Source organism: Lynx rufus, unplaced genomic scaffold, assembly GCF_022079265.1.
Source record: "Lynx rufus isolate CCGP_SWC_20201006 ecotype Redwood Valley unplaced genomic scaffold, mLynRuf1.p SCAF_17, whole genome shotgun sequence".
Taxonomy (NCBI): domain Eukaryota; kingdom Metazoa; phylum Chordata; class Mammalia; order Carnivora; family Felidae; genus Lynx; species Lynx rufus.
This window is the reverse complement of record NW_025814831.1, coordinates 50,376,789-50,391,345: the sequence shown is the minus strand read 5'-3', so window position 1 is coordinate 50,391,345 and position 14,557 is coordinate 50,376,789. Positions and strand designations below refer to the sequence as shown.

General features: G+C 39.6%; 2 protein-coding genes across 3 annotated transcripts in view; both read right to left on the bottom strand.

Annotated features, from left to right (window-relative positions):
• The window catches only part of SOS2 (SOS Ras/Rho guanine nucleotide exchange factor 2), an 89,279-nt gene extending 84,047 nt beyond the window's left edge, over positions 1–5,232 (bottom strand). Inside the window, exon 1 of one of the 2 annotated variants that reach the window (XM_047079703.1) lies at positions 5,127–5,232. In XM_047079703.1, the coding sequence (XP_046935659.1) occupies positions 5,127–5,213 (87 nt within the window). In that variant the 5' untranslated portion in view covers positions 5,214–5,232. The remainder of the gene's footprint in view (positions 1–5,126) is intronic. The other variant, XM_047079702.1, reaches the window with a different exon arrangement.
• A 6,142-nt stretch (positions 5,233–11,374) lies between these two features.
• L2HGDH (L-2-hydroxyglutarate dehydrogenase) overlaps positions 11,375–14,557 on the bottom strand; it is a 40,981-nt gene continuing 37,798 nt past the window's right edge. Inside the window, exon 10 of the mRNA XM_047079700.1 lies at positions 11,375–11,772. Coding sequence (XP_046935656.1) covers positions 11,577–11,772 — 196 coding nt within the window. The 3' untranslated portion in view covers positions 11,375–11,576. The remainder of the gene's footprint in view (positions 11,773–14,557) is intronic.

Sequence of the window (14,557 nt, the reverse complement as noted above, 5' to 3'; positions counted from 1 at the left end):
AGATAATGCTAAGTCCATTAGTTCCATTAAAATTCCTTCCTGATTCAAACATACAGGCTAACAGAGGATATAATCAAACTACCGTTCCCTTGAAAGAGAGGCCATGGTTAATATAAAAGACACATAGTGGATTTATGTCAAGTGGTAACACAGGTAATGCTTTGGATAGTCAGCATAAAACACTTTAATGGAATATTATCGCTCCAAATATACCATACCAAAATTAAACTGAAAATGGAGGACGACTACTAAATCATGGCTGACAGGGAACTAAATGCAGCAAGTTAAAATGCATTCCTAATGCTCATCCAGTTCTGGCTGAACCCCTTGGGTCAGTTTGGGTCATTATTAGTTTGGAATAATTCCAAATGACTCCCTGGAGTTCTACTTTTATATTCACTGGCTTTAGGAAATCCAGAACAGGACTGACGTCACAAAAAATCATAGGATATCCTATTTGTTGCTAGCTTTCAGTTGCAGTTATCTTTTAAAAAAGCAATTTGATCAAGTTAATCTAATTATTTTGTTACATAAATAACACTACAGGACTTCGTATTTTCAGGTAGAAACGTTAACCTGGTCTTACCAACTAACTCTTTCTCCACCCCCACTCCCTTTCTTTGTCAACTCCTATTGATCTTTCAGATAATTGTTTACTTCTTTATTGTCTTTCTCAGTCCTCTCCCACACAGCCATTTAGAAGGGAAGCTTTATGAGAGCAGGGGCCTTACTACAACCTATCAAGAGTAGTGCCGGGAACCTATGAGGCACTCAATAAATATTTGAATATATCCTCCACAACTCGGCACAGATGTTACTTCCCTAGAAAAGCCTTCCTTCACCTTCTTATGTTAGTGACACCAAGTTTATTTTCTCAAAGCACCCAATGATTTTTTTCTGGGCCCCAGAAAGATCCAGAGCAGTCTTCTAAAATGGCTCCAGGAGACATTAGTACAAAGGCAGAAACACTAGATCTTACAGACTTCACAAAAGCATTTCTAAACCAAAACCCCCGACCCTCTTTTTCCTTGCCACAGACTGCTATTTAATTAACTCAGACGTTCTCTCATACCTCTTATATTTTAGACAGCTATCTAAGAGCAAACTTTAACATTTGGGGTGGGGAGTTCATATTTAACCTAATTAAGTTAGAGTCAGGAATAATGTAATTCAACCAATTCTTTCTCTCTATGACATTTGTAGCTACAGATAGTAAGACATCAGATATTTTCTTTTCCATAATTAGCCTGGTGAAGAACACCTGAAGGAAAAGACATCCACAAGGGAAACATCAGGGACTAAAAAACTGTTAAAATGATTTTAAGGTATGTTTCCCATACGTAGAATGCTTACACTGATTTTTCGCAGCATACACTCAATAGCACATACACAAAGTACCAAAGGCATTTCAAAGACACAGGTAATAAGCTGCACTTACAAGTATACTCCTGTGCTCTTTTTTCCTCCCAAGTAATATGATAGCTTCAATTTTCTTAGGGAGTAGTGGTGAAGGCATTTATGTTTCTTGCTCTTTTAGGGAAGATACATAATTTAGCAGTAATGTTAACAATCATGTATCATCCATTAGTAATGTCATTTCCCTCTGCTTTACCCTCTCTAGTTCTTTACGTACGTAAATGCTCTACATGAAGTTCTGTTATAAAAGTTAAATAACAACAACAAAAAGTGAAAGAACAAAGACAAAACAAAAAGTGACAGAACACATTTTTATTTTCAAAATCATTTTTCCATAAATCTATTTTTCAATGTTAGTGTTTCTATGTAGCGAAATACATATTTAAAGTTGGTTTAAAAAATGTGGTTTTGGGGTGCCTCAGTGGCTCAGTCGAGCATCCAACCCTTGATTTTGGCTCGGTTTATGATCCCAGGGTTGTGGGATCAAGCCCTGAGCTGGACTCTGACGTGGATGTGGAGCCTGCTTGAGATTTTCTCCCTCTCTCTTTCTCTCTCTCTCCCTTTGCCCCTCTCCCTAGCTCACGTGTGCGCTTTCTCTTAAAAAAAAAAAAAAAAAAAAAAAAAAGACCCCTGTAGTTTCCAGGGCCAACAATGGTGACTTTACCATATTATTTGATTTTCATAAAAATTAGCCAAAACTTGAAAATAAGCAAAAGAGATTACTAGGTGTCTTTCAGTACAATGCTGTATTCAAAGCTCTGATTACTCTGTAATGACTGCATTATTTTAGAAATCTGTAAGATTAACATAAAGATGTTTTGTCTGGTACAGAAACAGATAATTTCAAATCAACAGAAAAGACAATCCACAACTCAGTGTTTATATTCCTATAGGATATTAACTAATTTTGTATCTTACCCAACAATCTTAATACTACTTTTAAATTATCTATAAATACCTACCTCCTAAAATTTTCATATGAAGAAGCCTTAACATCTTGTGAGTTCCCTCATTAAGGAATGCATTAAATCAAACTCACTAACACATGTTCATTTATATTTGCATGACAGTTATGATTTTACTTTTCTGAAAATTATACTTCAAGTTTTCGAGGTTCCACCAAGTAGAATCTGATAGAGCCAATTGAACTACATTGCTCTTTTCACACACTCACACACACACACACACACACACACACACACACACACACACACAGATATTCTTTACATAACTTTGAGTTCCTAAATGCTATCTTATTTATATAAACCAAAACGAGAAAGTTTAGAATTCTCAGTGTAGATGGTAAACACTTTTAGAGTGGGGCCCCTGCTTTTATTCATCTGTGTAATTTTAGTTCCAGCATGGTGCCAAATACCTAAAATGTGTTCAATTAATGTTAATTGCAATCATACTTCAATTTTTAAAAATGCAGGGATAAAAATAAAGCACAGTAAAAAAAGAAAAAAAATGAAGTATACCACATGTTCAATGGAGGAAAAACCAACTGGAGGAGAAAAATCCTAGTGGTCTAAACTACTGCTACAAGTCAATTACTAATCCTGGTCGTCTTTATAACTATCTGTCAGCTGAAGGAAGCCAAATTCTAGAGGCTTTCAATGTAAAGACAGAGCGTCCCAGGAAATGGCAGGATTTCTCATTGTACAAAGGTATGGGTGGCAGACACATACCAGAATGTAACACATCCTACAAAGAAAGAGTGAACCTTGAACTCTTTATGAACTGTAACTCTTAGCAGGCACTACAAACCTACAGGTTGCAATACCACAAATACCCAAATGCCACAAAACTGAACGTAATTCAAATTACTAACACCAAAAATTTTCCCAAAATATGAAAAATGTCTTCCTTAGGAATATATCTCAATTCTATAATAACAGTAAATTAATGAATTAAATAAAAAATTGCTTTTTGAATTCAATTCACCTAAGACCACATTTTCTTAGGTGTATTGATTCCATAAGCATGGGATATACGAGAACTGTGGTATAAGACAATACAAATCTACAAAACACCTGAGCTCCAGGTAAACAAGCACAGAAAATAAATGCAAAATAACAGTCTCAAAGCAATGGACTAGCAGGCTTGTTCTGGCTTTGTTTCTAGCCTAACCTGAAGAAGTAAATCTGTGCATGCAGGATCATTAGGGTAAAAGCTACCTACTGAATAAGTTATGCAACATACATTCAAAGACTATTTGCTACCAGAAAGTACCTGTAGGTAGATACGTGCGTCACACTGCCAACAATACATGCCTACCTGATAACTGCACTCACACTTCTGCTGAGTGCAACTGTTCACGGACAAGTCAATTACTATCTAAGCATATCCCCCTTTACTTTCAACTCAGGCCAGAGTTCATTATCACTACTCAGCACATACCCGTTTCTTTCCCCCTCCGTTTAGAATCAGGCTGCCCATGGAAGTAAAGTCAATTTAATACTTCAACACCCAGCATGCCAATGAAATGATAACTGCCACTGGTTACCTCCACTAAGTTCTCTAAAAAGACATGACTTGGTGTTTGGCCCAAGGGAGGCAGTATCTCCTTGTAAGAATTATGAAAACAATGGAAAATCTAAAACTGAATGCAGGTGGAAAATGTTTTTACTTTTAAAATATACCTCTTCCTTTCACTTACAGAAATGTATTGTATGAACATTTATTTTCCAAGTGCAGTCTTTTAAGTTAATGTTTATTTTTCTTTATTATTTTGAAGTTTATTCTTGGTTATTTTGCACAAAATGCGGATGGGGCTAAACCTGCATCAATGGCAATGGAAGCCCATGTTCAGCAGGTGTCATGTCTAATCCTGCAGTCTCTGTCTTGACTTTACAAAAAGGTTTATTTTAAAAATGACAGTGTGATTACTATCTAAATGCACAAACGAAGACCGACATCACCTACAGGAGAGATGCACTCAGGCGATATACACCCAAACTTGAAAGACTGATTTTTATGAGCTGCCCCTTTTTTGCCCCCTTAAAATGATTCCAAGTTCTAAACTGCACCCAGTGAAGAAACACCAAATTTTATAGGGGAAATCTCTTGTAAACAGATAAGACACTTCTGGCAGGAAGTTAAGAAGGCACTTTAAATTTACCTCAAGAATTGTAAACGGAGTCTTACGGCTCACTGACATTTCACACGTGAAACACATTCATATTACAAAACAGTACTGCCCCTTAAGTGAGTGGACACCCTTGACAAGCAAACTGCCTAGGGGAACACCCCCAAAGAACCTGATTAAAAGTAATTACCAGGTCTGGAAATGAACTTTTGTTTTAGAAACTATGTAAACACCAGCGAGACTTTCTCCTGCCCGAATCCAGCCTGAGGACAACAAATTGGCCAACGGCGGAAGTCGCCTGACAAAATGACTGCAACATGAAATCCATTTTTATGATCATAACAAAACCTTCCTTCCGGGGCCAGGCAAAAACTTGAGAAAACGTCCCTCTGGATGCAACAGGCGATTGTTGAGCCCCCCCACAGCCAGCCATTGAGCAACAGCTGGACCCGCGGGACACGGGCACTGGGAGGATGTGCAGCTCTCCGTTAGAAGCTCGCAGGGGGCCCCGGGCCCGGCACCCCCCCCCCCCCGCCCGCCTGCTGCCGGGCTCCGCAGACGCAGCTCGCGGCCGCCCCGGCACCTCCCTGGGCCCCCGCGGCCGCCCAGGAGCGGCACTGACCTTCCGCAGGGCCGAGACGAGCAGTCCCCGCCATTTCGGACTGTTCTCTTCGCTGAAGAACTCGTACGGCTGCGGCGCCTGCTGCATGGCCCCGGCGGCAGCGCCTCTGCATCAGGGGCGGCCCGCGGACCGAGCCGGGCCGGGCGGGTGGCCTGACAGGCAGGGCGCGGGCCGCCTCGCCTCGCCGGCCGCCGCCGCCCGGGCCGCAGCTACGGCCGAGGCGGCTCGGGGGCGGCGCCGGCGGGCGGGCGGGGGCTCCGGGGGAGGTTTCCTCGGCCCGGGCGGCCTCGCCTCGCGCAGAGTCCGCAGAGGAAGCGCGGCGGCCCGAGAACCCGGGCTACCCCCAGCTGCGACCGAGACGTCGGCCTCCTTTCCCGGCGGCGTTGACCCGCTCCTCGGGCGGCTCCTCCTCCTTTGTCTGGGTTCGCAGTCCCGCGCGGGGTACAGCTGACCTCGCCCTCGCCCCCGCCCCAACTACCGCTACGGCCGCGGCAGGCGGAGAGCGGCGGCGGCAGCTCGTCTCTTCATCGCCTCATTCCCGCCCTCCCAACAGGCAACGCCGCCCGGCCCGCTCGAGTCACCTCCAGAGGGCCCTGGGGATCGGGCGAGCGAGCCACACTCTGGCGCGCACAGTGCTGGCCACCGCCGCCGCCGCCCCTTCAGACGCCGCGCACAGCGCCCCGGGGCCGCCGCCGAGCTCCGGGCCCCAGCAGTCGCCTCTCGGCCCGCCCCCTCGGCCCGGCGCTCATTATCCCGGGTCGCCGGAGAAGCCCCGCACGGAGCATGCGCGCCGCGGAGCAGGCAGAGGCGCCGGCCGGTCGCGGACTTTCAGAGGCGCGGGGGCCCGGCCGTGGGTGTCGGCCTGTGCTAGGGACTTGCTGGGGGCCTGTCCCAGATCGACTCTTCAACTTACTGTGTCTAACACGAACGCTCCCTTCTCTCGACCTTCGCAAGACAATCCTGACTCGGTGCCACTCTTCGAGGACGACAGTCATGGGAAGCAATTCAGGACGGGGAGAGAAAGGGACATTCGGGCTGGACACGATGTTTAACGTATGTGTATACATAGGAGGTAGTTAACTATTTCATAGTGTGATGTTTTGGGGATTGAAAGGTGAGACGCGGAAAGCCCTCAGCCACCAGTGAGGAAGGGAAAGAAAGAACGGGCGGCGGGGCGGGGGAGTACATGCTGTATACTTCAGTTCCAGGATCAGTAACTCAACAATTATCCTCTTCTCAAACACACCTCAATTTGTCATTTGGCAAAAATCGGAAAGACAGAGTTGGAAAATTTATTTTTCTAATCCAAGTACCCACGGAATCACGAATTTCTTCTAATAAAGTCACATCCACATTCCCATGTACTTGGGATAAAGGGTAGGATAGTAAAATGCTTGTATTTCTCCAATTACTTTTTCAGTGACGGCAGACTTTGACTTATACAGACGGTTTTTTACTTTTCTCTCCTCGTCCGGAACTCCAGCTGTAAACTACTAGGCTGTCAAACGAGACTGTCATTATATTTTCTTACAAGAGAGTAAAGTGGTCAGTAGGAAGTTTCATTCTTGGCCAAGGAGGATATTGGAAGCCTTCTGAGTCAAATTTGGCTGAAGACACATTCTGTTTACCCAAATCTGTATTTAAATTTTAAAATTGTTAATATTTTTAAATCAAGAGATTTCATATAAAAATGGATTTCCAGCTTCTGGACAAAAATCCAGCAACACTGGGTGCTGCTGCATTCCTACAAAGGAATAGTCAGCAAGCAGGCAATCGGTAGTGGCTGCCCTCTTTAGAAAAGTATGCCATCCCATTTCCAGTTGGCTATACTCCCTACCTGGCACTCTTCACTCTTTTATGTAACCTGCCTAGTCTCTACAGGCATCTGAGTTGTGATCTCTGAGCTAGGCAAACAGAAATGTGATCCACCTGCATGAGGGGGATAATCCAAGAATTACTCCTGTAAAAATCCCAACCAGACAAAAGGGCCATCTAGAAAAAAATGTTGGATCCATACCCCACATGATACGCTAGGATAAATTCCATTATGTATCAAAGACTTAAATGTAAAAAGTTAAAACCATAAAATAATTTGTTTATAATTTCAGAGTACAAAAGACCTACTATGATATAAAATCTAGAAGATTGGTAAATCCATTTTTTTTTAATTTTTTTTTCAACGTTTATTTATTTTTGGGACAGAGAGAGACAGAGCATGAACGGGGGAGGGGCAGAGAGAGAGGGAGACACAGAATCGGAAACAGGCTCCAGGCTCTGAGCCATCAGCCCAGAGCCCGACGCGGGGCTCGAACTCACGGACCGCGAGATTGTGACCTGGCTGAAGTCGGACGCCCAACCGACTGCGCCACCCAGGCGCCCCAATCCATTTTTTTTTAATGTGTGGCAAAAACAAAAACCATCACAAGGTAAGGCAAAAAGCAGATGACAAACTGGAAAAAATGTTTGTAACTCATTTTCTAAATAGTTTATTTCCCCAATATCTAAAAGAGTTTCTACAAATTAATAGGACCAAACTTAAGGGGAAAAAAAGGATAGCAAATACGAAAAAACACAGTTCACAGAAAATGAAGTATGTCTCTTAAACATAGTACAGATGCTCAACTTTACTCATTACAAGAAATTTAAATTTAAATTATGCCGTTATTTTTTACCTATTAGAATAGCCACATAGATCCAAAAGTTTGATGATATACTATGTTGGTGAGAATATGAAGAAACAGATACTCTAATATATTATTGGTGAGAGCTTAAATTGGTTCAACCTCTACCAAAGGCAACTTGACACTATCAAAGTTGCAAAGGCACATACGCTTTGACCCAGCAAATTCGAAGAATATGTCCTTTTGGCACACTTGCTCGAATGTGAAATGATTTAACACAAAGTTATTGACTGCAGTACTGTCACACCAAAAGCAAAACAAAAATGCCCGAGAAATAATTTAAATAATTGTCAGTAGGTATCAGGGACTGGTTCAACAAATAATAGTAAATTCGCAGAATGGAAGCTATAAAATCATTTGAAAAGAACCAGGCCACTGTGTTCAGGTCACTTGAACATTATCAAAGAGACAGTGCAAAGTGAAAAGAGCAGGGTGTATAATCTAGTATGCAGAGTATGCTACCACTTGTGTAAAAAGAAATGGAGGCAATATTTTTTTATGTATAATATCTCTGCAAGGCTGCACAAGAGATACTGACAATTTTTGTTGCCTCATGAATCAGTGAACTGGGTGGCTTGGAGGAGAGGAGATTCTTTCATGGAGTACATTTGGGGAATTTTGAATTTTCAACCATATGAATGTTGTACTTATTCAAAACACTGATTAATTAAAAAACATTTTAAAAATAATACAGGGCACCTGGGTGGCACAGCCGGTTAAGCGTCCAACTTTGGCTCAGGTAGTGATCTCGCATGATCTGATTGTGTCTCCCGCTCTCTCTGTCCCTCCCTCCTCATGCTCTGTCTCTATCTCAAAAATAAATATTAAAAAAAAATTTTTTTAAAATAATAAACACTTGCTTCAAGTGTTAAAAAATGGAAGTATTAGGGATACCTGGCTGGCTTAGTGAGTAAAGCATGCTACTCTTGATCTCGGGGTTGTGAATTCGAGCCCCACATTAAGTGTAGAGATTACTTAAAAACAAAATCTTTTTTAAAAATTGGAGTATTAAACATACTGATACTATACTTGGTCATAAATTTGAGTTAAAATTAATATGCTAGTTATTTGACAAGTACTAATTTTGTCTTTTTAGAATTTAGAATGGCTTTTGGGAGATAACTTGAATAATCTAAGCACATCTCAAATTTTAAAAGGCAGTGAAAATTTTAACAGTAATATTCTTGCACTGAAAAGCATTTTCAAGAAGGACTTACTCAACATTTCTCCCATTTACTCTCTCCTACTTCCTCGATGTATTTAAAGCTACAAGTGCTGCCAGTCAGAAGCAAACCAAAGCAAGGCCACAGGAAACAATAAATGTCATTGTCACTCACTTTCATGGTTTTTTGCTGTAGCTAACTCTGGTCCTTTTATAATCCACCTGCTGGCAAGAAGTTGGAGCAGGCTCTCAGACAGATCATGTGCCCTATCACCCTTATATGAGGCTTATGCCCAGAAATCCAACCCCCTGTGTAAAAGATAGCATACCAGAATGTCTTCCTAAGAGAAACTATAATGATTTATGAAATTCCGATTTGATTGATTTACTGTCCCCTCCACTGCCTGCAAAGCACTGTGTGTTTATGTGTTATATATACATTCTGCTATGGAACAGAAACCATGTTCCCTGGTGCTCTGGGGGTATGAAGATGACACTGAGGTGAGCCAGATATTGCCACCACTACCAAGTGGAAAGCCATTTTTGTAAATGGGGAAGTGCTCTACTTTTTACCTAAAATATAAACCTCATTTTTATATTAAATGCAAATAGTTTTTTTCATTTTTCTAAGGTTGGCTGCTATTTAAAGCTATGATAGTTCATGTTTTACACACAAAAAATTCACTTGAATCAGTTTTATGAAACTAAAAATTATGTTTACAACACAAAAACTCATTAAAATATTTTAATATTAATTTACATTTTCTTATCTCAGAAATACACAAAACTTTTAAATATTATATCAGTATTACACAACAAAACCCTATTGATATAAATATAAAATGTTTTGCAAACAGAATAACCTGCACATTCAAAACACTTTCAGTAACTTTTTTCACTTATATTTTTTGGGGTATAATATAGACTCAAATGGAATGAGGGTTGCTTTAATGAGGACAGTTATTTTTATAATTTCAGTCTTTCACAGCTTAGTATATATGTAATCTCACTGTTTATGAAATAGAGAATTGTAAAATTTTCCATCTCTTAATAGTCTTGCGATGGAACAGAAAAATATCCTGTGTGTCACATTTCTTGGAGGAATCAGTTGTTATGAAGAACCATTAGGGCTAATTTCTTCTGTGAATGATTTCTAAATGCTTTCAATATGTTCATCCCAAGTGTCAAATAATTGCCTAGTCTCTACCTGGGATGTGCTACTTCTTGAACATGAGTTGATGGTGTAGCCTTTCAAATTAATGGTTGAGGTAGCTCAGACAATGTAATCACTGAGGCTTGAAGTGAAAAAGAAGAAAACAGAAGTTTTTCCTTTCAGTCAAAATGCACATCCTTCTTAGTCATCTATCACACAGATTTGGAGAGATAAGAGGAAAGAATGAAGAGTGGAAGATTAATCCTGAGAGAGTATATATGAGGGAAGGGATGAAAATGTCTCGCCTAACTGGTGGTGCTGTAATAAAGTTTCCCCAATCAATGGGCTGCCATAAATTCATTTACATTTCTATTTTCCAACTTTCTGAATTGCAAGAATCATTTCAACAGATACCACACACATATATACAGTATACAGTATTGGCACTGGGCAATAATTTAAATACTCATGAAGTACACGTGAATGTAAGGCACTTTTGCGGTTTACAAAAGTGAATGCCTCAAAGTTAGGTATTTCCTCAAAATGAAGAAATATCCTCATAAAAGTTCATAGGATCCCTGAAAACCAAGTAGGCATGAATAAAATAGTGATCTTGGCTAACGTTTGAGAAACCTGGTATGACTGAAAAACAGAGATATAGAGGTAAATTTTTAAAATGACAGAGTTCTATATATCAGTGGCAGAATTCTAAAACTGCTCACATAAAAACCTATCAGTTCTAAGTTCTTTTAGTTTTGCAACCACAGAAGACTAAAGAGTAGGCAACAACCATTCATAGTGTACTGCTGTTTGGATTTAATGGGAACCCTACACCAAGTCAGTTATAAAAAGACTGGGAATAATAAAGGGTTTGCATTTCCTTTGCAAAGTTATTTCTTACAAATATTATAGCTAAGATAGAATCTTATTCAAACTACTTAAAAATGTGAAATTTCATAAATTTTCTTTAAATCAAGAATTTTAAATTCCCAAATACAAATACTGTTGCTCTAAATAATGTGAGCTTTCATTTGATCCTTCAAAGTTAAAAGGAGGTTTGCAACCTACAATATACTATATTTTCTGATCTAGGAGAGAAAAAAAAAAAAAAGCTTAGATACTATAAAGACAAAAAGTTAAGGGAATAATCAATTTTTTTGCCATCGTTTCCAGAAATTCTAAGAGTCAAATCTCCAGATCATGGCTGGTGAGGAGAGGTCCATAACAGTCAAGGATTCAGTACAGACACAACTGTACCTTGCTTCTTTATTCACAAAGGATCATGGACTTTAAAAAATTATTTTTCTATGTTACAGCATTCTAACAATTCAGTTGTTATCTAAATGAGATACCTAACAATAAGATTTTCAAATCATTGTCCTTAAAGAATACAATTAGTATATTCTTGTTGCTGAATGTGGAAATTAAAATGCATACTTAGTTCCTTACATTATTTACAATTTAAATCTTTGTTGCACTTCATCTGCAATCATTCCAGAAATTGCAAGAGAAGAAGTAGCAGCAGGGGAAGGTGCATTTCTCACATGAAGAATGCGATTTCCAATATCCCCAACTCCTCCATCAAATACAAAATCTTCTATCAGATTTCCATCTCTATCCAGGGCTTGGGCTCTTACTCCAGCTGGACCTCTGCAAAAACATGATGGTAGTCAACTGACTAGGAGAGACAGGACACTTTACAGATCAGTGGTTTCAGAGTATTCTTAAAGCAATAAAGTCTTTATTCTTCTAAATGCACCATTATGTGGAAACCCAATAGGTTTGTGTTTAGCCAAAGGCTATCAGTTTGGTAGGGTAGCCTGTCAAACATATCCTTAGCCTAGAGCATAATGCCTGCCACATTACAGTGTCAATAAATGCTTACCAAATGAATACACAAATGGCAAGTTACTTATAAATATTTGTTTTTCCCAAAGTAGCAGATAAACCCACATTTAATTAAAAGATGCATTTTTAATTTGGATTTATAAGATGAATTTATTACAAAATCAACCAATGGGAATAATAAGTCTCTTCTGACTAATAAAAAGCAATAGAAGTGGGAGTTATGTATGTCAGTTGCATTCCTAAATATGTGCGACAGGATTCTATTTATTTTTTCATTTTGTTGAGTATAAATTAACATTTATAGAGAAAAATATTTACAAATGGCAACAAGTTCTTTTTTGTGATTTGTTTCTATTTTCAACAGTTTAGCCTTCACTATCAGGATAACCTTCAATTAGCTAAACAGAGATGATAGAAAAAGCACAACCTGGCAGCATGTTCATACAGTAAGAGGCTTTACTACTGAAAGTTCTGCTTTATAACACTTGAGTTCAAAAATTAGTTTTTTTAAAGATAGTTAAAATTTACAAATGAAATCTAAATAGAGTATTTTTGAATCCAAAACTACCTCCCTTGTACAAAGCCAAGCAAGGTTAGGTCATAGATTGGATTTGTGTGTCATGTGGTGGCTGCAAACTCCCAGTTCCTAAGGGTGTGACCTAGGGCAAGCCTGTCCATCATGGTGCCAACCAGCTAAAAGTTTACTGGAAGCCTTCAGTCTGTTGCACATGAGCAAGCTGGATGCCACTGTGGGGCTCTGAGAATCCTGAATTCTTATTGGGTTTGTGAAGATTCCACATACAAATTCTTGAGGTTATCTTCTTTGATCCATTCCATAAAGCCATCAGTAGAAATCCTGACACCCACTGGATCACCAAACCACTCCACAAGCACAGGAGGATGCAAGGACTGACATCTGCAGGCTGCAAGAACGCAGCCTTTGGAGAGGGTCACAAGTTCCACCACACTGTTAGTGGTTCTGGCCACCTAGCATGGAGAAGGTGCAATCCTCTCCAGCTCTGCTGGTACCACTAATGTAAGCAATGTTTGTAACATTCTTACCTAATAAACAATTTAGGACAGTCATGTCAGCTTAAAAGCGTTCTTTGTCTGTTAAAATGAGTTGTCTGCAGATTGTTCCAAGAGCATATTGTCAAAACTATTAAAGTACAATACTGTTTGAAGACTATTAAGTGATAGTGTATCCTGTTTTTGATAAACACTTCTCATTTCTGTCCTTGCTTTATCTTATTAGGGAGTTTATACGTCAGTGTTTAAAATGCTGTTTGGCATAATAGGTGTAAAATCTGTAAAAGTGGGATGCAGAAGCTAGCCATGTAGGCTTACTGGTGCATATAACGAAGCCCACACTTCACTGGGGTGATGTAATGCTCTGCTGGCTTACTCTCAAATGGCTATTTTGGGGCACGTGGGTGGTGGCTCAGTGGGTTAAGCATCTGACTTCAGCTCAGGTTCGTGAGTTCAAGCCCCACATTGGGCTCTCTACTGTCAGCACAGAGCCTGCTTCAGATCCTCTGTCCCCTTCTCTCTCTGCCCGTCCCCTGTTCATGCTCTGTCTCTTAAAAATAAACAAACATTTTTAAAAATGGCTGTTTTTAGGGGTTTGGTAAGGACAAGCTTTTTAAATTGTATTCTATTTGGAAATGTGAAGACTATCCTAATCTTTTATCATGCTTATATGCAGAATAACAAAGTTAACTAGGGACCACATTTTTAGGTTGAATCCAATATTCCACCTATGTAACTGCTGCTTCTAAAAGAAGAGTTTAAAAGAATGCTACCATTTTTAGGAGAATTGAATAAACCTGTTGCAAGAGGGTTCACTTACAAATGAAAATAAATCCTACTTAACCTAAAAAAAAAAAAAAAAGACTTACCTCCCTTGAAACTGTTCAGAAAACACAGTTTGAAAACAGCTGCCTTAGGGGTGCCTAGCTGGCCCAATTAGCAGAGCATGCAACTCTTGATCTTAGAGTTGTGAGTTCAAGCCCCATGTTGGGCACAGAGCTTACTTTAAAGAAAATAATAATTTTTAAAAAAGAGAAAAAAAATAGCTGTCTTATACACACCACAAGACTCAACAAATAAGGCAACCATATTAAACATTTTTAATGATTCTGGGCCAACGAAGAGAAGTACTTGAGGAAGACAGAATAGGAGATCACTGCCCTCTAATGATAATACGATAATGATGATAATAATAATAATAATAATAATAATAATAATATGCTATTTACTAAGTGCTTTCTCTGTATTAGCAATTCTAATTCTGACAACAACTGTAAGAGGCTGATACAAGTATATATTTAACAGCAAAGAAATAGATTAAATAAGCTGCCTCAAGTCACAGAGCTATCCTATTCATTTGTAGAGAGGTAAATAAGAATTACAACAAGGGTGAAAGATTCTATAATAAAGGTAAATATTCTTACAGAAGGCTGCAAGGAATCTGGACAGGAGAGTTTTGAGGTGTAAGTATTTCTAAGTAAGAATCAGATACAACACACAGAACATAAAAAGAACTGGACTGATGCTAAGATGTCTTAAAGATACGTATCAACTGACA